Source organism: Balaenoptera physalus, assembly GCF_965194825.1.
Source record: "Balaenoptera physalus genome assembly, chromosome: 9".
NCBI lineage: Eukaryota > Metazoa > Chordata > Mammalia > Artiodactyla > Balaenopteridae > Balaenoptera > Balaenoptera physalus.
This window is the reverse complement of record NC_138888.1, coordinates 72,352-99,854: the sequence shown is the minus strand read 5'-3', so window position 1 is coordinate 99,854 and position 27,503 is coordinate 72,352. Positions and strand designations below refer to the sequence as shown.

At 52.6% G+C, this 27,503-nt stretch overlaps 1 protein-coding gene across 1 annotated transcript; it reads right to left on the bottom strand.

The window, feature by feature from the left end:
• Positions 1-197: 197 nt before the first annotated feature.
• Positions 198-27,503, bottom strand: LOC309666572 (uncharacterized protein; the record flags this gene model as incomplete). Its single annotated transcript, XM_082474041.1, has 2 exons — positions 10,155-27,503; positions 198-4,447 (listed from the first exon to the last, which is right to left on the bottom strand). The coding sequence occupies exon 2, from the start codon at positions 1,137-1,139 to the stop codon at positions 198-200; it is 942 nt and encodes a 313-aa protein (XP_082330167.1). The 5' UTR covers positions 1,140-4,447; positions 10,155-27,503.

The following is a 27,503-nucleotide window of genomic DNA, read 5'->3' as shown; positions in this document are numbered from 1 at the left end:
TGGAAGGCGGGGCTGCAAGCTGCGACGCCCCCGACCGCCGCCTCGGCCGCAGAGGGATGTGCTGCCGTGAACCGCTTCACACTTGGACTTCCCACCTGCGAGGGGCCGGCAGGAGGCGCTCGGGACACTGCCCTCCCTGGGCTTCGAAGTGGCCACGCCTGCACCTCGGCCAGCAGAGGGTGGGAGCCTGGCGGGCATCACACCTTCGTGCCGGTTCCAGGGCTGCCCGGAGCCTCCTCCGAGGGAGTCACAGATCTGCATAACCCGGAGGAGGGGCGGGGTGGCAGCGCAGGGCAGCTGGCAGATGAGAAAGGTCGGCTGTGGGCACCCCCAGGCCGCAGACCTAACCCCAGCAATGGCTTGGGGTTCCAGGTGCCACGTGGGCGGGCTTGGGCTGCTCCCTGTGGGAATCGCTGCAAAGACACTTCCGCTGCTGGGAAGCTGGTGGGAAGCAAGTTCCGGGGTCTCCAACCCCACAGAGGGGTCTGAGCCCCCATAGCCGGGATTACGTCGGCCTTTGCCCTTGGAGCACAAGCCAGACCCGCAGGGCTGTCCCTCAGAACACGGGCAATGGAGCCGTGTGGCCCCCGAGGACCTGATGGGGTTAAGGCTGAGGCAGGGGTGCAGCCTGAACCTGCTGGCGGGCGGGCCGACGTCCCCCAGCCTTCCCGCTCCCCGGCATGGCCCCGGGCAGCCCTCCAGGGTCCTGGCTGCAGGGTGAGGCTGGGTGTGGAAGAAAAGTCACTTTGGGAAGCTTTCCACTCAGGCCTGCCTCGCCCCCAGGGGTGCTCAGAATATTGCTTTTGAGAAGATTCTGAGGCGGGGCCCCAGACGCTCCGTTCCCGCGGCAGAGGGCCCAGGACCTGGAGCCCGCGGCCTGGAGGCCGGAGGCAGCGGCGGGGGCCCAGGAGGGAGGGCGGTGGGCCCCGGCGCTGGCTGGGGAGCTGCGTGCCTCTACCCACTCGACAGATCAGGGAATCGAGGCTCTGGGAGACAAGCCACCCACCCAGGTCACCGCGACCCGGCTCTGCTGGCTTCCAGGGGGCCCAGCACTCTGCTCCCGTCCCATGGCGCCACAGCCCTTCCCTGTCAGGGGCGACGGAGGCCACATCCGAGCCAGGGAAGCCCTCTGCCAGCATCTCGCCACAGGCCCCCAGGGCTCCGACTCCTCAGGAGACAGGAGGGGCTACAGCCCCGGGGCGACTGCGTACCCCGTGACGTACTGAGAACAGCAGACGTGGGTGTCGAAGGAAGCGGAAGTGAGGACGCAGGGGGGCCCGAGGGGCCAGGGGCAGCCAGCCCTGCAGGGGGCGGGGTGCGGGCCACGCTCAGGCCTGCGCCAAGGTTTCGGTCAGACTTCTGGGAAACGGGGTCCCCCAATCAGGGCAGCAAACCTTGTCTCGGTGAGGGTGGGGAGAGCCGGTGGGACAGGCGTGGAGCAGACACACAGTAAATCCTGGGGAAAGCGGCAGGGGCGCGAGAGGGAGGGCGGTGGCTTCAGCTGGACAGGCAAACAGGGCCGCATGTCTGAGCCTCCATCCAGCCTGGGGTAAAGCCGCAGGGAGCAGGCGTTGGGGCAGGCTCAGGCCAGGCCACACCATCAGAAAGGCTGGGCTGAGGTGCCTGGGCCAACCCCTCCGGGACACACTCGTGGCGCGTCTGATGGGCCCGGCCACGCTAGCCGTGAGTGTCAGGGCTCCCGGCCTCACGTCCACGCCCGCTGCCCTGATGCTGCCTGGTGACTCTGGCCCTGCGAGGGCTGGCTGAGCAGTGTTCTAGAAAAGCCCACCCTCTGTGTCATCAGAAGCAGGCCAGCAACTGGCCGACCCCCCAGCACATCCCTGGAGCCCCCTTTCTACTCAGTGGTCTGTCCAAATCCTCCCTGCGTCAAAAGGAATGCTTTCAGCTACAAGTAGCAGACTCCTGGAATAACAGTGGCTTCAGCAAACAGGCTGTTTTTCTCACAGAACAAGGAGTCTTGAGGTGGGGAGCTCAGGGCTATTTCAGTGCTCACTGATACCAGGGCACTGGGTGAGCATCTCCTCATGGTCACAACATGGCTGCATAGCCCTAAGTGTAATATGTTTACACAAAGCCAGAAGGAAAGGAGTGGGTAAGAAAATGTCCACCTAATTAATAAATAAATAACATAATGTGTGCAAGGTGTCCCATAACAGGGACAGCAAAATGGTAGTTATCGCTTTTATAAAAAAATTTAAAAAAGAAAAAGAAAGAAAGAAAAAGAAAAGAAAACGTCCAGCTAGTGGGAGTTAGCATAAAAGAATCCTGGCAGGAAAGTGACAGCTTTTCCCAGCCACTGAGAACCCAAAGTCTCTGTATGACCAACAGGGCTGCAGGAGCATGTGGACCCATCCAAGGAGACGGGAACAATGGGACACACCAGGCCAGCTTCATGGGCAGCAAAGCGGAGCCTGAAAGAGGTGAACTTCTGAACTATTTGCCTGAAGTAAGAAAAGTGGAACATGGACCTTGAACCATCACATGAGTAGCTGAACTCTTCAGAACCAGACGGGGAGCGGTGGGGTCACTCCAGGAGGCCGGTCCGACCGGCCGCTCCCTGTTCCTGGCCAATCTGAAGACCACCTAAGGAACAGTCCGGCCACGCCGTCTGCTGTCTCAGAGCCCAGCCCGTCCCGTCCCGTCTCCTCTGTAGAGTATCACCAGCCCAGCCAAGATCAGCGAGGCCAGAATGGCTCCCAGAAACACATCCAGTGCCAGGAACACGCCCCGGTCCTCTGAATGAGGGGTACTTCGGCTGTGCGCTCGGGACAGTGCCCCGCCCACGGCGCTCCCTCTGTGGAGCTGCCGCTGCGTTGGTGACGCCCATGCACCAGGCAGCGCTGCGAGACACAGGCAGCGACCCTCCATGGGTGTCGCTAGCGCCTCGGCCTCACGCTTTCTCAGACAGACCCTGCAGGACAGAGCAGCAGCTGTGAGCAGTGGTCCGAAGAGAAGGGAGACAGTGCCACAGACGTCTGGGAAACCCAGGTGAGACACGATGGTCCTGTGTAGGCTGCTCAGGACGCCGCTCGGTGCCGGGGCCGCGGGAGCACCGCACGGACGCGGACCGCCAGCGGGCCGCCTTCCTGGAGGCTCGGGGATTGGTGACGGTGCCACATTTCCAGTGTGCTGAGGCGGGCCGTCCGTCAGTGAGGCGTCCTGCGCCTTCCCTCCTCTTCTGGGCCTCCCTCTCGTTACTGCCGTGCGCTGTGAGCCATGTGGCCACCAGAGCTGAGCCTCTGCTGCACTCGGGCCACGGTGGGCAGGGGGCCTCAGCACCGGGCGCTGTCTCCACGCCAGCGGTGGGCTTTCCAGCCTGCTGGCCCACGGCAGGATGGGGGAAGACAGCGAGAGCAGCCCTGCGTGGTGAGGTTCTCTGGAGGCTGAAACAGACAGACAGAGAAGCTCTCTGACAGCCCCCTCCTGTTTGCTGAGCTGAGTGGCAAGGACTTGGCATGCCCGGAACCTGGGAAAGTCACATTTTAAAGTCCCTGCTGTGTATGGGATTTAGGGCCCCAGAGAAGCGTTCACTTTGCCCTGATCCAAATTGGTGCCGTCTCCTGCTGAGGCTAGTTTCCTTTCTTTTTTTTTCCTGCTTTCACAAAAATGAGCAAGTTAGCATAGAAGCACGGAGGAATCCCAGCTGCTCCTGACCCAGGCTGCTGACCCCTCCCTGAGGGCACCCGGAGGCCAGAGGAGTGTGATCATGGGTGGTGCCTGGACTTGCAGATCCAAGGGGAGCGGAAGCCTCCGCTCAGGCCGAGCACGCGGGGCCCACGTGGCTGGCAGTGTGTGTTGTGCTAAGCTTCTTAGACAAAGAGCTGTTAAATATATAAAACTATTAAATACTACAAATCCCTCCCATCAAATGGCAATGACGAGAAGCGGGCAGTGTTGCCGCACAATTTAATCTGTGAAGTTTGCATGACTTCGTCAGACAGCGGGGCTGCCACCAGCTGCTTTAACCACACAATGGGAGGAGGCCGCACGTCAGAGGCCCCTGCGACGAGGGTCTCTGGGGATCTGGCCACGTGACCTAAAGCAAACATGCAGGCCTGCCTGCGAGTTCAACAGCCAGGTCCAGGGGTGGCCTAGGAAATGCTAAATTATTTTCCTAGAAAAACAATGCATAATATAACATACAAAATGCCTAGCACACAGTAGGGACGCAAAAAATATTTGTTGAAGGATTTGATGAACGATGGAGCATTTGCATTTTGGTGTAACTTTTATCATTGCGTAATCAAAGAAATCCAAAATTCACAGCCATGCCGCCAAGCCACAGAGCCTGTGACCTTCCCCATCCCGTGTTCAGCCTGGATTTCACGTCTGTCCAGCGCCTGCCCCGTGTCGGTCCCAAAGTGACCAATTGTTCCCTATTGTTACCGTACATCTCAGCACCCCAGAAGGCTAATCACACTTCTCACTGAAATAGAGACATAGGAAAATATAAATGAGCAAAGAAACTACCTCCCCCAAACATAAGGAACTTTAAATGACCTGTGTGCCAGTGTCACTAGCAAATCTGCGAGAAGCCACAAACGGTGCCACCATGGGTGGGGAGGTGGGAAGACACCAGCCACCCCTACGCTGGTCACGGCCCTGCAGGACCCCCGCACCCGGGCCCGGGGCACGCGCTTGTGCACGCCCACGCGCAGCCCATCCCCGGGGGGCAGAGTCGGGGCCCCCCAGCCTCGTGTCAGAGGGTGCGCAGCGCGGCGTCTCCAGGCAGTGTTTTCTTTCCAGTGAAGTAGGAATGGGCCGGTACTAGGTCTTTTGATATGAACCACCATCTAGTAGAGCAAAAGATAAAAATACTGTCTTTATAGATGCTGACAAACATTGGATGAAATTCGACATCCACTCTCTGCTTGTGAAATGCTCCTAATAAAATAGAAATCCAAATAAAATAGAGATCCAACGCCGTGGAGCCCTCTTCAGACCCTCAGCTGCTTTTTTCCACAAGCTCCACGTCTGGCCCCTGTCAGGCGTCCCCAAGCTTTCACCACCACACAGCTTGTGTAGTGCAGACAAGTATTGATATTCCTGGCCTGTGTTTTATGTGCCAAATAAGTAACATAAACAGAAAATACTCACAGGCTTAGCAATACTAACAGACTTTTTTTTTTAATTGAAGTGTAGCTAATGTACAATATTATATGTTTCAGGTATACAATATAGTGATTCACAATTTTTAAAGGTTATACTCCAATTATAGTTATTATAAGATATTGGCTATATTCCCTGTGCTGTACAATGAACCCTGTAGCTTATTTTATATATAACAGTTTCTCTTAACCTCCTGCCCATAGATTGCCCCTCCCCGCTTCCCTTTCCCCACTGGTAACCACTAGTTTGTTCTCTATATCTGTGAGTCTGTTTCTTTCATGTTTTATTCACTAGTTTGCTGTATTTTTTAGATTCCACATATAAGTAATATCATACCGTCTTTGTCTTTCTCTGTCTGACTTATTTCACTTAGCATAATACTCTCTAAGAAGTCCATCCATGTTGCTGCAAATGGCAAAATTTCATTCCTTTTTAGTGGCCAAGTAGTATTCCATTGTATATATATGTACCGCATCTTTACCCATTCACCTGTCGGACATTTAGGTTGCTTCCACATCTTTGCTGTTGTAAATAGTGCTGCACTGAACACTGGGGTGCGTGTATCTTTTTGAATTGGTGTTGAGCACCTACTAAGCATCAAGCTCTGGTGTTGTGCACAGAGTTGGGGCGGGGGGGAGGGGAGGTGAAGAGACAGGTGCCCTCAAAGGGCCAGCAGTGGATGACGCTCAGGACCCATACCGCCACCGCAGGCAGCGCCGAGCGCGAGGGTCACCACTGGTAGCGGAACCTTCTCTCTGTGTACCGCTAACCCAAGGCCCCCACAGCCTGGACCGGCGGCAGTGTTGGGGTCGATCACGTGAGGGCCTGGCGAAGGAAGCGGGGCATCTGGCCCGTAGGCAGAGGTGGCCCCCAACACTGTCAGCCAGGGCATCGTAAGAGGAGGGCTGAAAAGGAATGGCCTGGGAGGAGGAGACCAGCTTCGCAAAATGTTACTTAGGCTCATAGTGGCTTTCCCTGGCTCCTGGTGGGGATGGCACCTCAGCACTTGTGCATACGGGTCCTCTCTGGTTGGAGGAGAAACTCGGCTCCCAGTGACAGACAGCCTTGGTGGATCAGCGTGGCCTGGAGGGGGGCAGACATTGGCATCCCCCCACCTCCCAGCCGAACTGGGAGAAGGGCTCAGGGAAAAGGAGGCTGGGACAGGTGTCAGTCAAACAATACTTCCCCTGCACCCCATGTTGTTACAGAAGTGGAATCAAGCTAAGAATCAGCCTGGGAGCTACCATCAAGAAGGCAAGAAATAACAGATGTTGGAGGAAGAGGAATCCTCGTGTGTTGCTGGCAGGGATGTACAATAAATCGGTGCAGCCACTGTGGACAACAGTATGAAAGTTCCTCAAAAAACTAAGAGTAGAGCTACCATATGATCTAGCAATTCTGGTTCTGGGCATTTATCTGAAGAAAACAAAAAGAGTAATTCAAAAATTTATATGCACCCCAATGTTCATTGCAGCACTATTTATAAGTGTCTTTACAGCCAAGACGTGGAAGCAACCCAAGTGTCCACCGACAGACGAATGGATAAAGAAGATGTGGTATGTATTTACAATGGAATACTACTCAGCCATAAAAAAGAATGAAATCCTGCCATTTGCAACATGGATGGACCTTGAAAGTATTATGCTAAGTGAAATAAGTCAGATGGAGAAAGACGGATTGTGCAGTTTTACTCATCTGTGGAATCTGAGAAACAAACAAAACAAAAACAAGCTCATAGATACTCAGCTGTATTGTGTCAGATGGAAACTACACTTGTGATGGTGATCACGCTGTAGTGTGTACAGATGTCAAATTATATTGTTCTACGGCTTAAACTTCTATTTTAAAAAAAGAAAAAATCAGCCGGGCGGTTGCCTTTGTGGGAAACGTGGTCACAGAGGAGCAATGAGGGCAGGCAGTGGTATCAGAGGGCGCTCGTCACAGCCTCTGGGGACAAGGGTGCAGGGTAGGAGGGAAAGGGGACCTTTTCCACAGTGCATAATTTATTTTTAAACCTGTGAGAGGCAAGCAGATGTTCTCTGATGGTTTTGCTTACAGGCCCAAAGTTGTCACCAGGGCCCAGCTAGTCTGGGCTTGTTTGTCACCAGCACAGGTCTGTACACAGAGGGGCCAGCAGGAGCCTGGAGCCCCCGCCCAGCACACCCCCTCCAGCGGGTGGGCGGCCGCCATCTGTCCCCCCCCCACCGTGGGGCTTCCAGGTGTGGTCCCACCTGAGGCAGAGGGCTGGATCTAATGAGCTTTTGAGGTTCCTTCCCTCACAAGCCCCTAAAGTCTGTTCACTGGAGCCCGTGAAAGGTTAAAAACATAAAGCAACCATGAATATAAAAGAGCCAAATGGAAGCTTTCCTCTCCCTGTGAGAGCCGACACCAGGGCCTGCCCTCTCAGCTTCTAGGGCTGCTGCCTGCCCGCAAGCCTCTGGGAACTAAGCCATCAACACTAGGCTGAGAAGTGAGGCCGCTCCATCTCGGCGCACAAACGACCCTGAAGAGTGTCTGAGATCAAAGGAGCCAGGCGGTGTCTCCAGCTCCGTCCCACAACGGCCCCCAGACGGGAATTCACACCTGCCTGGGGCTGGCCCCGGGTGAGGAGGCAAAGGTGCATGGGTTTGAACTTTCAAAAGGTGCCCTCCGGCAGCCCCTCCAGGGACAACAAGACGAAAGGGTGACCTTGCTACAGCACAGAAGATGCTTTTGTGGGGTCTGCATTGCAGCGGACCCTCTTCACAGGTCCTTGGCTTGAGGCCTCTAATCCTGCTTTCCACAAACTGCCCCTCGCCAGCCAGGCACAGAGCTGCAAGCTGTGTTGGAGTCCAGAGGGCTGCCCGATGTGACTTTGCCAGAAGGAGCCAGAACTCAAAGGATAAAGAGCGAGGGCAGGACACATTGGGAGGGACAGCGGTGGACACCTCGGCCAAATGGATGCATAAAAACTTAATCTAGTAGCTGGAGTGGATACACCTGAACTTGTTACCATGACCGATTTCCCTGAACTTCTCCCATTCAGCTGGGAAACCAAGGGCTGGCTACTTGAGTGTGTCACTGTAGCCCTGGTGACGTGAGCACATTCACTCAAAAACGTCTCTAAAATGATGCCCGGCGCATGGGGCTGGGGGTGCGTGCCCCTGCAGGGGGACTGCTCTCGTAGGGTAGCTTGCACACCCTCGGTGCTCAGTGAATGTTTGTTGGATACACGACTTGATGCTGGATATAACCTTCCTGAGGGCTAGCCTCTGCCACGGAACAATCATTCACCCGAAACTCTTCAAATGATGTGTGTTAGTTGTTTCTGCTCATTTCAGGTACTGTTTAGCAGTGTTGTCTGAGCATCTGGGTTTTGCCCCCGTGGCTCAGACGTGCATGGAGATTTCGGCTGTCCAACAAGTTTTCCCAGAACAAGCAAACTGCAGGTAACCGTAGTTCACCTGAGCCCTGTGGCCCAAATCCAACGAAAACACTATTTCAGGAAGAACTTAATTTTTGTCTACAAGAAGTGTCATTGGCTGCTATACACCATAAACTAGTGAGATAGTTGTCAACAGAAATCCTTCCTAGAATAGACAATTTTCTACTTAAAATTTGCCAACCTAAAAAATACCTACACAGGATTGTTTCTGCCAGTTTTTCTAAAGCCTGACTCATGGCTACACAATTTACCCTTGATCTTGGCTCACCAAAGATGGTCTTAGTGGTTTGAAAGTCAAGTCGACAGAGTTCTAACTAAGGCCCCCTTTAGCAGTGGATGGAGCAGCCGTCCACTAAACACACACCAAACTCGGGGCACCCCTGCCTGCACCCCCGGGACGGGACGCCCTCTGGACAGGCCCCAGGTGAGCCCCAAGCCCAGGCCGTACCCTCTCACATCTGCCCCCTGAGGAAGCGGAGCTTTGCTCGCCTAGGTGCTCACTCACTGTTCCTGTGACAAAGGAACAGAATGAATGAGCGTAAGGGCGGCCGCCCTGGACCCCGGCCCTCGACTGCTTCTGTCAGCAGAGGTACTGGCTAAGGGTGGGTGGCGACCGGGCACAGCTGCCCCTCCACCCCAAATGAGACCACCCCTCACCAAGCCGCTGTCAGGCCGGCCAGCCAGATTCCGACAGGTGGTCTGCACAGGTTAAAAACTCCCTATCCTGTTACTGGTTCCCAGAGCTATCCAGTTCCCCCTTCCTTCTTCTGGGGAGAACTTTGTTATGAATAGAAACTTTGAATCTCAAGGTGCGTCCTCTGTCCTTCCCTCCCGGGCAGGAGAACCTCAGACCAGACGCAGAGGAGCAGGGCCCGTGGTGCTGAGTCCCCTTCTGCCAGTGGAGGGCTGCCCTGGGCCACCCGACCGGACGCTGGTGCTTGTGGGCAGTTCAGGCCAAGATGTGGACAGGGGTTCAGGGATCCGCTTCCCAACCCACCAGCCAGGAGAAAAGGACTAAAGTGAGGGGCTAAATGATCCCTAAGGCCCTTGGCCCCAAAGTTCTACCACCTTATTGGGCTCACGACCCCAGTCACACTCTGGCCCTTCCCGGTGCAGGGTTGGCAGGGGCGGGGGGCGGGGAGGCCGGAGGAAAGCACAGGGGCTTGGCACGAGCAGGCACTAGCTGTGTGACCTTGGACAAGCTCCTCAGCCTCTCTGATCCTCGGAGCCCTCTTCCAACGCGGGGATGTGGTGCCTCCCTCTCAGGGTGATGAGCAGGGGCGGAGACCCGGCAAACGCAGCGGCTGCCACCTGGCTCTTGCCCTGGAGTTCACCTCCCACCCACTCCTCACAGCCTTCCCCTCCCCCCAACCACATCCCCATCACTAAGAATTCGTGGTCTCCCCAGATGTGTTGATGTTCCTTAAAGAGGCCTTGACAAATCATGAGTCTTCTCAGTTTCCTCATTTTAAAAAGCTGAATGATGCTTTCAACAACTTGTACTGCAAACGTTACCATGGAATCCAATGGAAAGTTACGTAAAAGTCCTTGAACAGTCTAAACACGACACGAACGTTAGTTATTGTAACGGCACACTCACCATGGCGACTGATTCAGTGTGGCACTTCATATGTTAAAAAATGTGGATTTTGCCACAAGTGCTCATAATTCAGGGAAGTCTTTTTCATGGTTTTTTATGGTAGGGATATGAGCTTTATTTGACAACCTAAGAGAAAGAAAAGTAGATAATTAACTTTGGTGTTTTTCCTTTTACCTTTTAATTGTTTTAACTCATTGGTTTTGTCTTGTTTTGTTTTTCTTTTCTCTTCTCAAGTGACCGTGCCTGAATACATGCTGTGATCCGCAGTAACAGAATGATCTGGGCAGTTCCGAGGCATGTCAGTCCCTCTCATGCCTCCCCAGCCAGCCAGACCCCGCCCAGCTTGCAGCCGTCGTGCTGGTTGGTCACCAGTTGCCTGGGACAGCAAAAAGGGAAGGGGACTGTTTCCCCTGGTCCCTTGTCCCACTGAGAAAGGTTCAGGGGAGGCTGGTGTGGTGACCAGATAAGGCGGGGCTTCCGGGAGACTCCAGACAGCGAGAAAGGAAAGTCAGGAATCGCAGACTCCCCCACTACCACCCTTCTGTCAGGCAGGTTCTCACTGGTCAGCCCCGAACTTCAGCTGAGATCCGAAGCACAGTCAGTGGTGCGTCCGAAGAAAGGATGAGCGAGAGCCCCTGCCGGGGGCCACCTGGCGGGGTTTGTCCCCAGGGCTGCGGTTGGAAAAGGTGGCCCTGGCACACGGCGAGCCGTGGGGTGTGGAGGAGGGAGGTGGTCTTGATGGCCGTCTGCACTCCCACTTCGCGTGGCGCCGTGGTCAGTTCTTTTCCCATGAAAGACCCTCCCAAGTCCCGCTAGGGAAGCCAGTGAGTCCTAAACAAGCCACGTTCATTTGGCGTTTGACTTTATGATGTCCTTCGCTGTCCGCAGTAACTCTGGGCGGTGAATGTTTATCAGTGAGGCCCCGAGCGCCACTGCCTGCGACTGGAAAGCACAGTCACGGTGTCTTGACCGGTCGCGGTTTGCCTTCTCGATGAAGGGAGTCACCGGTCCGGCTGGGGCTGCACGATGACCCAGGACCGGGGGGTCTCATTTTGCTTGAGACCCAGATGCGGAGGAGGGCGCCTTGTCAGGGCCCTTTTGGAGACCCCAGCAGCACCCTCCGGTTCCCGGGGAAATTCCCAGGCTCCCGGGCAGTCAGCCTGGTGCTGGCAGCCCTCTTCCCGGGTGAGTAACCGAGGCCTGAGAAGCTGTGCGTTTGCCCCAAATTATACAGCTGACAAGTGGTGGGTCCAGGGTTCCAAACCAGAATCCAAACCCAGGTCTGTACTCAAGTAGGCAGGCACGCGCACACACAGGCACACGTGTGCACACACCTGCACACGCTGGTGAGGGCAGCTCGGAAGGCTGCCCAGGCCCAAGGACCTTCACGCAGGCACAACGCCACAGAGCACCCGGGGTCAGGCTTGGGGCTGGGAAGAGCAGCTCTGTTTCGAGTCCCATCGTGAGGACTCTGCTGGTGTCGTTTAGCAGAGAAGCCCTAAGTCCCCACAGATCGCTCCTTATTGCTTAAAGAACAAGGCAGGTGGGGCCTGGCAGCCCAGAGAGCTACCGGCACCCTCTCCTGAGGTCTGCGTGCCTGCAGGGCATCTGACGTCCTGAATTCTAATCCTGGAAGCAGGAGCGCCAGCCCTCTCACCGGGCTAGTCCTGAGAGGGTGGGGCAGGGGTTGTTTCTGGAAGTCCAACCTAGAGCCCGCCCCTCGGCTTCAGATTCCGGAAGTGTCTGTCCCCTGTGTTATGTCCTCCTCTGCTTGAACCGGCTCAAATAGATGCGGGTATCTGCAGCTATACTCTGACCCCCAGATCCTGTATTTGCCCCCAGCTGGGCCTACGCTTGCCCTCCTTCTGGAGGTGAAGACTGCCACTGATGAACAAGTCAACCCCTGGGCCTTGTTCTTTCTTAGCTACGAAACAAGCCGGTCGACTGAGCTATTGCTCAGTGCGTCCTCACCTCCAGCCCCCCCCTTCGTGGGACGATAGTGAGGGCTTGCCACCGCTGAGCCAGGCCCGGAGCCTCCCCCCTCGTCCCAGGAGGGGACCTGCCAGGCCTGCTGCCCACAGCCCAGCAGCCACAGACCCCGAGTGAGAAAGGGAGCTTATCGTCCAACGCCACTGAGCACTGGGGTGATGACTTGGGGCAGTGTTGTCATAGCGACAGCTGGTTACTGCATCCAAGCATGGTTTTGAGAATAAAAGGAGAGATTAGACAGTTTCGTGTGTCACACACACACGAGCACTATCGTTGAGACACCGTCGCCTGACAGGCTCTGCCGGTGTCTGAGATCCAGCTGTTTGCTGGGAAGTCCTTTCTCCCCGGTTCTTCTCTCCCCTCCACCCATCTCAGCACCGTGCAAGGGTCTGATCACAGACGCTGTGCTCTGTAGGCAACTCCCTAGTGTCTCCCTACCCTCCGGGTGCTGTTCTACTACCTCAGGTGGGGCGGGGCACCACCAGGACAGTGGCCCCAGACGGAAGCCCCTCGCAGCCTTCCTGGGCCGCCATCTCCACCCTCCTCCCCAGCCGCCCCACAGCTAGTCCTGTGTGTTCCCTCGCTCAGCTCTGCCGGCTGCGTTCCCAGCCAGGCCCCCGTGAGATGCACTCAGGGAACCTCTTCCACCCTAGCGAGTCCCGTGGCACCCCTCCCCCTCCAGACCCCGCCGTGTGATTTAATAAACACAGACGCCTCCATCTTCCCCCCGCCAAGCTGCCTTCCCTCCTCCCCGAGGGGAGCTGTCGTGCTTGCCGTCGTGGCCCTTTCCGTCAGCTTCTAGTTGACCCGGGGACACCCAGCCTCTCCGGTCTGCACCAGTGGGGCGTCCCTCCACCTTTGGCAAACTGCCCTCAGGCCCGGTGCAAACACAGTAATTTTGCTCTCTCCATCTCTTCCTTTTGAATTTCCTCCACAGCTTCCACGGGAGTAAGGACACTCAGAGGGCTGGGGTCAGACAAGCTGAGCAAAGCCCAGGTGCCCCTGAATCTCCCTGAGCCTCAATTTCCTCGTCCGTAAAGTGGTGGCGTCCTTTCCAGGAGGTGGGGCTGAGTCAGAGGAGGCTGTGCTCACCTCCAGCAGGTGCCGGTCGCCCCTCCGTCCTCTCTGTGTGCGTCTCTGCCCCTGTCTCTCTGTCTCTCTCTGTCTCTCTCTCTGTCTGTGTCTTTCTCTGCCTCTGTCTCTGCTTCCACCCCTCGCAGTCATGCCCTGGCTACCTGGCCTCAACGCTAAGCCCTGGACGTCCAGAAGGCGCACACAGGAGCCCCTGCGGTGCTCACTGCCCTTCTTAAGTCACTCCTAGTTCAAGGGTAGCGTTTGAATGTGCCCTTGGCCCGAGAGGCAGGAGGCCCAGGGGGCTGATGGGAAACTGAGGGGACGGCCAGCTTCTCTGCAGGAGTTGGAACTCGAGACAGACAGGCAGCAGGAACTGAGCCGCTGGCAGCTGAAGCCAAAGCCAGAAGACACACAGAGAACAGGTAACGAGAAGCGGAGTCGGCGCAGGGGCCAGGCGGGAAGGGGCCACCTAAGAGGGGCTGCGTGTCCTGGGCCGACCATCTTCCTTCCCTCTCCTGACCCCTCCTGATCCGAAGGCTGCATCCCCCCTTTGCAGCCACATGAGCCCCTGCAGCCCAGGTGGGAGGGTCAGCCTGAGCCGCGGCCACAACGGCCCTTGCGTGTCTGGGGGTTTGTCTTCTCTTCAGCCAGGCCTCCGAGGGGCCCGGCCGCACACTGACCCGCTGAGCCTCCACCCTCCTTGTCACCCCCAGTCCTTGGCTCTCCCAGGATCGCGTCTCCTTCAAAGCGGCCACACAAACTAGCTTGACGAGCTAATCCCAAAACCTGAAAGAAATGAGGCACCATTGAAAGCAGTCAGGCAGATGTCCCCTAGACAATGGCTCTCCCTCCCCTCTGCACAGAAGGCTGGTAAGTGGGGACCTCAGACAGGTCTGGGCCACCAGCATTGACTGTCTGAGTACTTTCTCCTCACGGATTTCTCATCTAGAACAGAGTCGGAGGGGATTCAAAAGCAACAGGAGATAAACCTGGAAAAGCAGGTTTTCTCCTCATTGTAGTAATTCTTTAAGTATAATAACCATAGTAATAACTAATGCTTATTGGTCATGTATTACTTGTCAGATGTGTTTTCAGTTTAAGTCACTTAACCCTGTGGCACAGCCACTACCATCATCCCCGTTATTTTACAGATGTGGAAACTGAGGCACAGACAGGGCAGCACCAGGAGTCTCGCCCTGCGTTCCCAGTTCACAGCCTGAACTCCTAACCACCGCTGTCCTTTGCAGTTTTCAGGGAAGTGTCAGAAGCTAAGAGATCTGTAACATTTTAGGCTTTGGGGTCAGATGCGATCTCTTCGCCTCTCCAGCTACGGTGACTGTGGGGAAGGATGTACCCTCTCCGAGTCCCAGGCTCCTCATCTGTGTGACAAAGTAGGGCTACTGTCAGGATTAAATGGCATGAATTCTGTTACAGAAGACGCGGCCCTCCTGGTCAGAGCCAAGCCTCCAGGCTGAGGGGGGCTGGTGAGGGGGTGGTCTGAGGATTGCTCCTTGGGCAGGAGTTTTCCTTTGTCCCCTCGGTTGCCGCCCTCCTACCTCTACCCCACGGAGTGCTTTCTGATGGTTCTGGAAGCCCTCCTGCCTACCCATTTCTGTCCAGGGCAACTCCCCAGCTTGTGTCTGCTGGTTCCCAGTGTGGCTTCACTTTCATGACACAGAATCACAAAGTCCCCTCAAAACCTGTGTCCTCGAAGGAGCGGAGGGTCAGAGGCCTGAAGTGGTCTGTCCCGTGTCACAGGCTGTGTGGTACAGACGGTCACCGGTCAAGCAGGGGCTGGATCCACTCGTTCACCAAAACCACTTGCTGTGCACCCTGAGGCCCAGGCACCCGTCCAAGCGAGCAAGACGTGTGAAGCTTTGCCCTCCTGGCTGCAGTCGATAGGGGACAAGATTATAACCAGCAGACACTGCGCAAGGGGCCACAGCAGGAAACAATGGCGGAGGTGGGGAGGGCGTGGTGCTCCAGAAAGGGACGAGGGAGCCCCATCTTCTGAGCAAGCCGCCCACGCAGGGCGCCCCGCAGGCTGGGCGGGCGGTGCCAGCTTCCCGCCCGCTCTCAGGAGCCCTGCCCCCCGCCAGCTTACGCGTGGCCTCCGGCCCTGCCTTTCGGGCCCAGGCTCTCTGAGCACCTACTGTTTACAACAGAGCAGGGAAAGAATGAGGCTCCTCCCAGAATGGGCGCAGGGGCTGGGAAACCAGCAGGTGCTCTGGACAGAAAGCTCAGCAGAAAAGAGAATATCTGGAAACAGCCCTCTGACCTACATACCACAGAGCGGGAATGTGTCGGCTTCCAGAAGCGTCTGGGGACAGAGCTTCCCGGGTTTCAGCACCACTCCCCACGGCCCCTGGGGAGGCACCGGGACTCCCAGAAGGGGAGAGAGCAGTAACCCCTCTTATCCTCGAGCTTTTCTGTGCCTTTCCTCACTGTCATTACCACATCTGTGAACATCTGGATTCCAGAGAAACAGGGCACTGGATTAGATCTCTAGTAGCCAGGTTCTTAGGCAAATTTTTCCCCTTTAAACGAAGTAAGTCTATTAATATGAAAGACAACATACAGCTCTGGACACATGGCCTGTTGAGGCTAAAAGAGATGAAGGTTTCTTCATTTGGGAAAGGCTTTGGGGAGATATCTCGACTCTGGGAAATAGAGCACAGCTAATATCTGGGAGGAAGGCTCTCGTGCTCCGAGGTTTCGAGCGCCGATGGCTGTTGTGCGGTGTTTGTTGTGCTGTGTTGCGTTGTGTTGCTCACTTGCCTTTCTTTCTGGGAGGTTGTGCATCTCCGATCTTCTCCTTCCTTGGGAATTTTTAGCAAGTAGCAAATTCACAAGTATGAAATCCATGGGTAATGAGGGTTGACTGTATACATACGTACACATACATGTAGTCTCAGGGTATGTACATGTGAGATGGGCACCAAACATAGGCTACATTGAAGTTGCCAACCGTGTATTGTGCTACTTTCGTGTGCCCTGTTTGCTCCAAGCACTGGGACTGAAACACTGAGAGACACAGACTTGCTGCTCCCAGAGGGTTTATTCTAACGGGAGAGACTGAGTAAACTCAAGACAAGTGAACAAATAGTTGCAGATTATGCTAATTACTAGGAACAAAATAATCAGTTTACTCTTCCAAAGAATAAGTACTCAGACAGGGTAGATGAGAGAGATGACAGCTGGCACCTGAAGAGCCAAAGGAAGCCCTTCGTAACAGCATGAAGACGTCTGGGGAGGGGAGAAGGTGAGGTGGCTGGTGGCCTGGAGACCCGAAGTGGCTGGCGAGGCTGGCAGAGCCCCAGGCCTGGGGCGTGATTAGTTCTGTGGACGAGAATGGGGCTGGTGGGAGTGGTTAGTGGAATTTTGACTCTTTCTGTAATTGTGGATTTTTAATGAAAAGATATAGTCATGTAGCATAATATAATAACAAAAATTTAACTAACAAAAGCCAAGCGTATCCAAGTTTCTTCAAGAGTGGCCTCCAGAGCCCTAAGAAACACCCACAACCAGAACTTGGATGAAGAAGGAGAAAGCGTACAGAAGTCCGAGGAGCAGCTAATGAAGCAGGAGAAAGCTCCGGAGAGTGCGGCGTCACAGAGCCGAGACAGAAGGGAGTCCAGGCCAGAGAATTCTTGTTTGATTTGGCCTGAGTACATCCGTGGTGCCTCGACAAGAGCCCTTCGATGTGTCAGAGTGCAGGAGGGCACGTGGAGGGAAGGATCGCGGGCAGTGTTTGCAGAAAGTGTTTCGGGGAATTTGACTATAAAGAGAATCAGAGTAATGGAACAGCAGCTGGAGGGGGGTTAGGAGGCCAGAGAGGTCCTCTTGTTTCTTTATGTGGGAGACCCTAAAGCACATCAGTTTACCAGTGAGGATGACCAAGTCCTAAAGAAAGATCAGTAATTCACAACAGAGGAGGGCGTTATAGGAGGAAAGAAGACCTAGACAATGAGAAGGAATGGGGTCAGAAATTCCTGTGAAATAACTGATCTTTGTTAGGAGGAAAGACCTTCTCCAGTTGTATCTGGATGGAATAAAGAGAGAAAGGTGCAGATAGTATAGACTTGGGAGGAGAGTACAATGATAGTATAATACATCAGGGTGGCACAGTGGTTCCTGGTGGCACAGTGGTGACACAGTGGTTAGGAATCTGCCTGCCAATGCAGGGGACACGGGTTCGAGTCCTGGTCTGGGAAGATCCCACATGCTGCGGAGCAACTGAGCCCGTGCACCACAGCTACTGAGCTGGTGCTCTAGAGCCTGCGAGCCACAACTACTGAGCCCACGTGCCACAACTACTGAGCCCACGTGCCACAACTACTGAAGCCCACGTGCCACAACTACTGAAGCCCGTGCGCCTAGAGCCCGTGCTCCGCAACGAGAGAAGCCACCGCAATGAGAAGCCCACGCACCACAACAAAGAGTAGCCCCTGCTCGCCACAACTAGAGAAAGCCCGCGCGCAGCAACGAAGACCCAACGCAGCCAAAAATAAAAAATAAATAAATTTATTTAAAAAAAGAATACATCATAAAATATGATTTAATATTTGTAACTTTATAAGACTTCTCATATAAAAGAGTTCACAAGTCTGAAATCAATCTTTGGTTAACACAAACTCAGTTTTGGGGTCTGAAAATATAGTCACCATATCATGCTGGGTCATTTACAAAATTTTGCATGCATAGAGTTTTAACTGCAAAATGGCAGGAGGTGAGAGGAGCTGGTCCCATCCAACTGTTTGCATCAAACTAACCCCAAGGGACCTTAGGGAGTGGCCAGGGACTGGAGGCCAGCCCACAGAAGGCCAACAGGGGCGCATGCCAGGCAGAAGGGGGAAGTGACCCAGGAAAGGCACTGGTCAGCTGCAAAGCACTGTATCCTACCTTCAGTGGCAGCTGCTGCCTCCTAAGCTCAGAAACAAACGCTTAATTTGGAGATAAAGCTCCTGCTGGGATGGGAGGAGAAGCTAGCACAGCGGTTCCTCAAACTTCCTACCACCAAGAATTCTTTTTATCTTTTCCACCCCGCCTCCATTGACCCACCCTGTGTCAGGAAGGTTTTTCTTACAAAATTGCATTTAGTAACAATGAATTCTTCAAGAATCAAAGATATTTATAGCTTCCAGCCAAAGTTTTATTGAATAAAGCCCTGAGTTTGTTTAATTAATTATTTTAACAAATATTTATTCATCAGTAATGGTAGACACGTATGTCGAGCCCTCTAGGGTAACAGCCAGAAGTCACCATGCAGTGAGGAGTTACCCTCCTCAGGACGTCTGTGCAGGAGGAGAGGGGAGTGGGGACGAGGCAGGGAAGGAAGAGGAGGCAGAGGTGGGTCAGGGGTGGCTTCCCAGAGGCACCCCTGAGCTGGGACTTGAAGGAGAAGAAGGACAAATAAGAGTTTCCAAGTAGGGCTTCCCTGGTGGCTCAGTGGTTAAGAATCCGCCTGCCAGTGCAGGGGACACGGGTTCGAGCCCTGGTCTGGGAAGATCCCACATGCTGCAGAGAAACTGAGCCCACGAGCCACAACTACTGAGCCCGCATGCCACAACTACTGAGCCCATGCACCACAGCTACTGAGCCTGTGCGCCTAGAGCCCGTGAGCCACCACTACTGAGCCCGTGAGCCACAACTACTGAGCCCACACGCCTAGAGCCCGTGCTCCACAACAAGAGAAGCCACCGCAGTGAGAAGCCCGCGCACAGCAACGAAGAGTAGCCTCTGCTCGCCGCAGCTAGAGAAAGCCCGTGAGCAGCAACGAAGACCCAACACAGCCAAAAAGAAAAAAAAGAAAAAAAAAAATAGTTTCCAGGCAGACAGAAGGGGGTTCGGTCGTGGGCCCTCCGGAGAACGGGAACAGCCTGAGGCTTAAAGGAAATAAGTGCCGTTCACTGAGGACGTGCTGCGCGTCGGGGACCGGGCTGAGCACTCACACGCGTCTCTTCATCCGCGCCTCCTGACGTTGCACACGTTTCACAGGTGAGGATGTCTGAGGCCACGTGGCTGGGAAGTGAGGGAATTGGGCCCCAGGGCCGACAGCCACCGACTCTGCAAGTGTCTTTGGCCCACAGCAAGCAGTTTGTCGTCACTGGAAAGGGACGGTGGGAAGACAGGCCAGGACCTGAGGGCGCTGGTGCGGCTCGGCTGCGCCACGTTGGTCTGCAGAGCCGCTCCGGTGCCGGTGGGGGGTGGGCAGAGCACAGTGCGGACCCGAGCACAGAGCCATCCACTGCACCGCTGCCCAGTCACCCTGCAAACACAGAGAAAGCGGAGCCTCTTCTTGGGCCTTATTTCACATTAATGTCCAATTCATGTTAGATTTTCCAAAATATCGTCCCTGGACGCCCCCTCTAAGCTGGCATCTTGTAAACACCCCGGGGCTCATGGCACACCCTGGCTTCCTCTTGGCATCCAAGTCTGTCTTGGCTGCTGAATGAGCCCAGCTCCGACTCTTTCTAGGTGGAAATCCACGTAAATTTGCTTCCTATCTGTAACTTTCCTTAATTCAACCTCCTGGCACATACATTTGTCACAGCTGTAAAGGAAGGACAAGAGCTGTGATCTTGCCCTGACCATCTGCCACATTTGCAAGGAATACTGTCCCTGTAGAAGCTGATTTTGGAACGGAGTCATGGAGGAAGCTGAGATAAATAAGTGTCTCCTTTTCTGGACAATTCCTTGAGAGGGAATCTACTCCAAAAGGCAAGGCACTTAGTTTCTGCCCAGAAACTGATGTCACTTGGGCAACAGTATTCCATCTGAAGGTGACAGTGACAATGAATTGGTATCATAGACGCAGCTGGACCTCCCCACGGCACATTCACAAGTGGATGTGACATGTCACACGCCACCCAATTCCAGGTCATAGAGGCAAGAGGACACCCTTGAAACTTAAAGTTAGCTTTAGTTTAAGGAAAATGAGAGAGAATATGCTCAGGAATCATCGTTTGGATTCAATTCTTCTTCAGAGTGGCCCAGACGTAAAATATAAATAGGTTTACAAAGGCTTTACATAGCTTGTGGATGATTGATTCATGGCCGGCTGTTAAGGGAAGCTCAAGCCGACCAGGCTATTTTGAGGCCAAGCTCTGGGAGGCACCCTCTCGCTCCCACAAACTGTTCCCTCGGCGCTTTCAGAGAGAAGCTGCGCCTGTGCAGCCCACCCTCTGACTCCCTGTAAGGCCATCAGGGGTCTGAGCCCGGCAGGCAGGGAGCGGGCAGGGCAGCTGGCGCACGAGGAGTCATCACTGCGAAAAGCTTGACTCTGAAGTTTCTAAAAGGGAACCTGACAACCTGGGCCTCCCAGAAGAGGCACCAGTCACGCAGACCCTCTGCCCCGGTGCCCAGAGGAGCCATCTGGAGCTGAACTGAGCTGGAGCAGACACTTGGCTGGTGGGTTCCCTGAGTCCCTCTCCCAAAAACAGTCCCAATGGGAACAATAAAGATAAAGGCAGAGGTGACAATGAAACTAATAGCAACGCATTCTTACTATTATCCCTAGAATAAAATATGAACAGAGGTGTTGACCACACGCAGGCATAGGAGATAGAGTGTTGAATACAGGGGCTGAGCTGTAAGAGGATTCGCAAGAGCAAGCAAAACTCCCTCAGTTAGGGGGCTGGATAGTCTGGAAGGTGTGTTATTTCAGAAAGCAAGCGATATTTACATTATTAACACAGAGCAGGGTAACATGATAGAAACCCCGTTTAAAAACAAAAAACCAAAAACCTTGGAAGAAAACGCACTGCCCTGGAGGAGAAGCTGAGACCTTGGGAGGGAGCTTCCTACGTGGCCCCGGGGTTGGGCTGGGTAGACGAGCCCCGTCCCTGGAGATGCTCAAGCAGAGGCCAGGTGCCCCCACCCCAGGGCAGGGGGAAAGGACCATCTGACCTGCACAAGCGGGAAGTTTGAAGCCCTGCCCTGTCTGAGTTTGGAACCTATGATTGAAAGAACGTTGTGGCTTTTTTAGAAACTGAAGTTTATCTTATAGCGGCATAAACTAAAACAACCAATGGCACTTAGATATGTGTCACATCACAGTGGATTATTGTTCGACTGATAGAAACAGGTCAAATTTGCCGATCTAAGCAATGGTAAGACATAAACTTAGATTGCTCTGTTGATGAAAAATTGAACTGAATCTGATCAAGCTTCTAAATCTAACTACCAATTTATAGGAAAAGACAAGTACAGAAACTACAGGAATATAATCAGCAGTAACCAGAAAGTGGGAAACTCTGCAGCACAAAGCAGCTGGCCTCTTTGACCTTTGAGTTTCAAGAGATTGAAAGAGATTAATACAGAGAGAGAGAGACTGGCAAGGGAGAGGAAGATTGAAGAGAGAGATTGATTTATTTGGCTCCAGATATGAATGAACAGTAAATAGACATTTGTGAGACAATCGAGAAAATTTGAATATAGACTGGATATTTCGTTGAGAAATTAGAGTTAATCTTTTAAAGTATGATTATGAAATTATGATTATATTTTTAAATATGATCATTATCTTTTAGAGGGTTGAAATATTTATGGATGAAGTTATAGGATTTCATCTGATTTCTTCACATCAAATAGATTCTTTAGAATCAAATAGAAGATTTCTTTCTACTATTTAATAGAAGATACAGAACAGGAGGCACTGAAGTATCAGGAGGGCTCAAAACTGGCTGTAAATTTTGAGCAAATGAAGATCTCATATTAAAGTCTTCTCCAGTGTAAAATCACACACATATTTTTCTCATAGAATTACGAGGGATACGGGACAATACAAATTTATCAAGGGGAGAAGAGAAGTTAAAATGCCCCCCAAAACTACACCAAACTTCCTGATAAGTTTTGACCAGTAATTGTTTCCCTCCAATTTGTGAAAACTGTAAGAAAGAATGTGTTTTTTTCTTGTTTTTGAAGTGTTGATATTTGACGTTACTCCAAAGTTCCAATGGAATAAAAAAGGCATTGGTGATTTTCCCTGGAGTTATTCTTTAATTTTTTTGTGGGGGACATATTGCCTCTAAGCATTTATTAGCGTGTCTTTTTGAGGGAAACTACACCCTTCAATATCATTTTCTTTGTTAGAATTTTGTAATGTTTGCTAAAGGTTAAAACTCCTTTCACCTTCATGAAGCCTGAGGGAAGTAAGAATTCTCTGTGATTTTCTCCAGACAACCCAGAGACTTTGTGCACCTCTTTCTAAAAAGGCTAGGGTTCCAGTTTCATAATTCGACAGATAAACAAGACTAGTAGTCTGGCCATGCCGTTGCCTAACTGCCCACCAGTCCTGAAATACCGCAGGCACGCGCTCTGCCGCTAGCCCCATGCTTGCCCCATCTACCCACCCCCAAAATATTTGTGGCTTATGAAAATAGCACCATGAAAACAATAGTTTTTATTAGTTAACAATTAGGAAATGATCAGGTATATCTCTTGATGTCAGCGTGGCTGGTTAAAAGTGAGATACTCTGTCAAGCAACCTAATTTTTTACCAACTCAAACCAAATTACCAGTTAGATTTTTCTCATTAAGTTGATTACTAGATTGCATCCACACTCAAAATAAAATATTTTGAGGAGGTTGGCAAAAATGGAAGGGGAGTTATTAAATGTAGAATTCTGAATTTACAAAACTTTACCTAAAACTTTCTTTTAATGACAAAATATCATTACGGAGGTCTATAGAATAAGGAAAACCACGCATCTTGGGCCACTCCACTGTATTAATTCGGATGTTTTTCCTTCTGCATTATTATATTCATGTTTTCACATACCTATGGTCATGGCGCACAGACAATTTTCATTCTGTGGATTTCATGTAATGTTCTGCCCTAATATTCTGCAGTGTTACCACAAGGGCTTCACGGGCACTACTTTTAAGGGCTGCAGAGTTCCTAGGTAGTCAGGATTTCATAAATTGCTCAGTCATTCCCAGTGGTTGGTTTATAAGGAACTTAAGACAGAAACAGCGTCTGGATGAGGTTTTTATTTACCTAGATGTGCTGCACGTCAGGACCCCCACCAGCAACAGCCCACGTGGGCCGAGCTCCAAGGCTTTTCTCAAAGGGAACCAGGAACACCGCACAGGAAGAAGCTGAGGCTTCAACACATGACCTTCGCGTTCGGATCCCAGCCTCCCGCTGAGGCACAGCACAAGAGTCACTAAGCGCTTGGCTTCTTTCTCAGGAAGAATCGCCAGCACAGCCTCCCTCCTGCTCTGCTCCCTCTAGAACCTATATTCCTCTGTGTTGACTGTCTCCCTTCCCCCAACATAAGATGAGCTTCTCCAGAGGACTGGTGTCTGTCAGTGCTGCGCCCCAGGCCTGGCACGGAGATGGTGCTCACCTGGTAATTCGGGGAACAAATGAGCCTTGCAAACTCATCCCCAAGATCCTCAAACCCCTGGCTTTTCTTTGTTCTCAAGTCCCAGCTCACATGGTTCATACTCTTTTCAGAGCCTGCAGAAAGGAATATGACCAACCACCCTGGCTCTCTGACATTACCCAGGGTCTCCTGTCCGTGACCCTGTGTCTTTCTCCCTGTTCACACCTTCCCCTTCCCTCTGAGAAGTTTCACAAGGATCCTACAAATGAGGAGTGTTCCATGACATTTAAGGCTTTCAGAGCCTCAGAGTCCGGGAGCAGGATGGTTGGCAGTTCTCCTGGAGGCCTTCCCCAAGCCTACAAGCTTCCAGAGATTCGTACACATCACCCCTCCCAGGAAGCAGTGATAACAGAGTTCGTACAGTCCGAGATGACCTCCTGAGATGCTAGCCAACATTTCAGGTTTGTAGGTGGACGTTCTTAGCATCCTAAGTGAAGAGGAAAACCAGCAACATCGCCACAAACGGACCAGCCGTGTCTTCGGCCTCTGGGCCAGCCTCATGGTTCTCAACAGTCAATTCAAAAAGTTGATGAGATTATCAGAACGGGAAGAAAACATAATCCAGGTGCAGGTTTTGAAATAGTTAAAAATAAATGTTAGGAAAGAAAACCAAAACTAAATAGGTACTCTTAACAGGTCTATTACAAGTGTTAATATTTGAAAGACAGCCTTGAATTGAAATGTTTGGTCAGACCGTATATTACAGCATGTTTCAAACTTTGGCTTAGGAAATGTGGTCATTATAATGGCAAGCTTTCCTTTTTCCTTTTTAAACTTTTTCCAGTTAGGGCAGGTCAGCCTCGGGGTTACCAGATTTCTCTTCTGAGCAAAAGAGAAGAAAGGCAAAATTACCTGTGATATATAAGGAAAACACATGTCTCCCTTGCCAGTGGCACAGGAAATCAGTAGAGGCCAACTCCTATTAAATCAAAAGGCATTAAGTTAAATGCAAGAAAAGCAAGTCTTTTCTTGCATTTTCTTGGGGGTGTAGTTACTACTTGAAGTAAGCAGCCCACTCACTGGGATTTAGAACTTCATTAAATGGAGATTGTGCTCATGACTTTGTGGATATTTTCTACCATGAGCGCCTACACAAAATCTTCACCCACGAATCTCAGTGGCATTTGTAGCCTTGGGTCCTTAGAGCATCATAACATCACAGTTCATTTGAAAGGAACATACTGAAGTACAAGAAGTAAAAGGATTTACTGGTAGCAGAAAACAAAGAAAACCCAGAGAGAGAGCCCAGTAGCATAAAACGAATACTGAGTCTTAATTTCAGTTCTACCACCAGTCAGCTACCTGAGCAAACCCCGTAAATTTCCCCATTTCCAAAGAAATTCTGTGTTCTGATGTTTTCTCCCCTCCTTTCTCTTTCTCCCTCTCTCCCCTCCCACCCATACACAAACACAGGACCTCCAGTATAGATAACTACCTCCCAACTTTTCGGTTTATCTCTGCCAGTATCGATTACTACCAATTTTTCTGCATTCATCTCCTGTCCTTTCCACTTTGATATGAGGATGAGGGGGATTTAGCGCATAGCAAGGCAACCCTCCTTCCAGGTTACCAAACAGGATTTACCACCAGGCTCAGGGCTCTCACAGGAGCTCAGCAGTCTGCGCTGGGAGAACTTCGGCCAGCAACATGCTTCCTTACCAAACAAACACCAGGTCCCCAGCTGCAGGATGGCCAGCCAGATGAGACAACACTGCCATCAAGTGGCCTCAGGGAGAGTGGCCCACAGATCTGACTTCCATTAAGAGTGAGGGTCTGATGGCCTCCCTGGACCGCAGCCAACTCCTCCTCCAAACCCACAGCTTCCGGCAGGGCCCCTCCAGCAGCATCTCACTGCAGAAGAGGCACAGGTTGTGGGTCTGCTTGAGGACAGTGTGTGAGACCACACTCCAGGTCACCTATACTTTCTAAGTCAGCCCTGTGGATATCAGTTCATACCCCATGTTGGTTTTTTGTTGCTTGTTGTTTTCCCAGGCTGTTTTTTGAAAAGATTTTCCTACTACAGAAAAAACATTTTTCAAAGATGATTACACACTCCAAGGAGGCACTCAGACCAGGGAGAGCCACATGGGCAGCTAATCTCATGCTAGAGGAGAGAGGAGAGCAGATGCCTTCAGGACAGAGACGCTGGGCACCTGCTCAGAGAGGGTGATGGTGGCCGTGATGGTCAGGGCCTCTTCCTCAGCTGGACGTGCCCAGAGTCACTACAGACACACCGTGAGCCCCTCCCCGTCCAAGAGAGTAACCCGGCCCCGGATGTTAACAGACAACTCTCTCATACCCTCTGGCCTAACCGGCAGAACGGTAGCAGGAGGTTCTTGTACCCCAGCTCTCCAAGCCTTCGGGCTGCCCGCGGTCCAAATCGCCCATGGACATAGTTGCCTCCTCCTCTGTGGGGTGGGAACCTGAATGTCCTTCCCACGTTTAGGTGTGGCCTGCTGCTGCCAACTCAGGAAGCAGGCTGGCCGGTGAGGTGAGGCAGCACCTGTCTTCCTTTTGTGCCCATCTGGTGGGCGTGGTGGTGCCTTCAGCTCCCGCCGGCCTCCCTCTAGCTTCTCCCGGCTGCTGTGCCGGGTGAGTGTTTAGCCCAGCCCCTTGTAGCCATCTCTGGAGGTAGTGGGGCTGCTGAGAATGTCCTCACGCCCCAGTTCATAGTTTCCAGACTGGCCGTGTGTTCCCTTCACACCCACTGTCCCTTCCCACCAGCCTAGGCTGCGCGGTGCCCTGGGCCCCGGCGCCAAGCACACGCACATCTAACCGGCCCCTTGTAACGGCACGAGGTCAAACCTGTAATCAGTCCTTCGTTGTATGTCTCCTAAGGGTTGTTCCTCCGACTGGGCCTGCCTGAAGAGTTGTCACAGGAGTTTTCACATTGGGTATTTGTTTCCTAATGCAAGTTTTCATGGCCTAGTCCAGAAACCAGGACAATGTGTCTGGGGTGGGCCAGGAATTCTTTTTTTTTTTTTTGAAAGACACCAATTGTACTTGAACATTTGTTATTTATTTTTAAAAATTTATTTATTCACTTTTGGCTGTGTTGGGTCTTCGTTTCTGTGTGAGGGTTTTCTCTAGTTGTGGCAAGTGGGGTCCACTCTTCATCGCGGTGTGCGGGCCTCTCACTATCGCGGCCTCTCTTGTTGCGGAGCACAGGCTCCAGACGCGCAGGCTCAGTAGTTGTGGCTCAAGGGCCTAGTTGCTCCGCGGCATGTGGGATCTTCCCAGACCAGGGCTCGAACCCGTGCCCCCTGCATTGGCAGGCAGATTCTCAACCACTGCGCCACCAGGGAAGCCCCAGAAATTCATTTTTAACAAGCGCTCTACATAATTCTGATATAGGGGACCCACTAGTCACACCTTGAAAGTCGCAGACAGAGGGAATGGTAGACCCTGGAGTCAGAAGACGTTACTGAAGGGCTCTCCTAGGTTAACAGGTACAGAAAAGCAGGGGGAAAACCCATCAGGGTAATCATTGAGACATTTTAGTAATAAAGACCATTTTCCTACTAAGTGGTTCATGTTCCTCTCAAGTAGGCTTGCAGAGTCACTGTCTCACAGCCTGATTTGTCTTTGCAATTAGAGCGGGCAATGTGGCTGCGTGTGAAACTCAGAGGCACGAGAGTAGCCCCTGCCCGTCACAGGCTCAGCTCTGAGCCGGCGCTACCCCATTGGGCAGCCCTGTCGAGCAGACTGCAAAAAAGCATTTCTTCTCTGATAATTAAAGAAAAAACAAACATCTACACAGCATTCCAATTCAGTGTGTGTAAACCAAAGCCATGGCTAATACCTCCAAAGAGTAAGTGCTCCTTTCCCCCAACAATTTCTAATATTATCAGATTCTTTCAATTCTGTGCTACAGGCAGGAATGTAGCTCATCTGT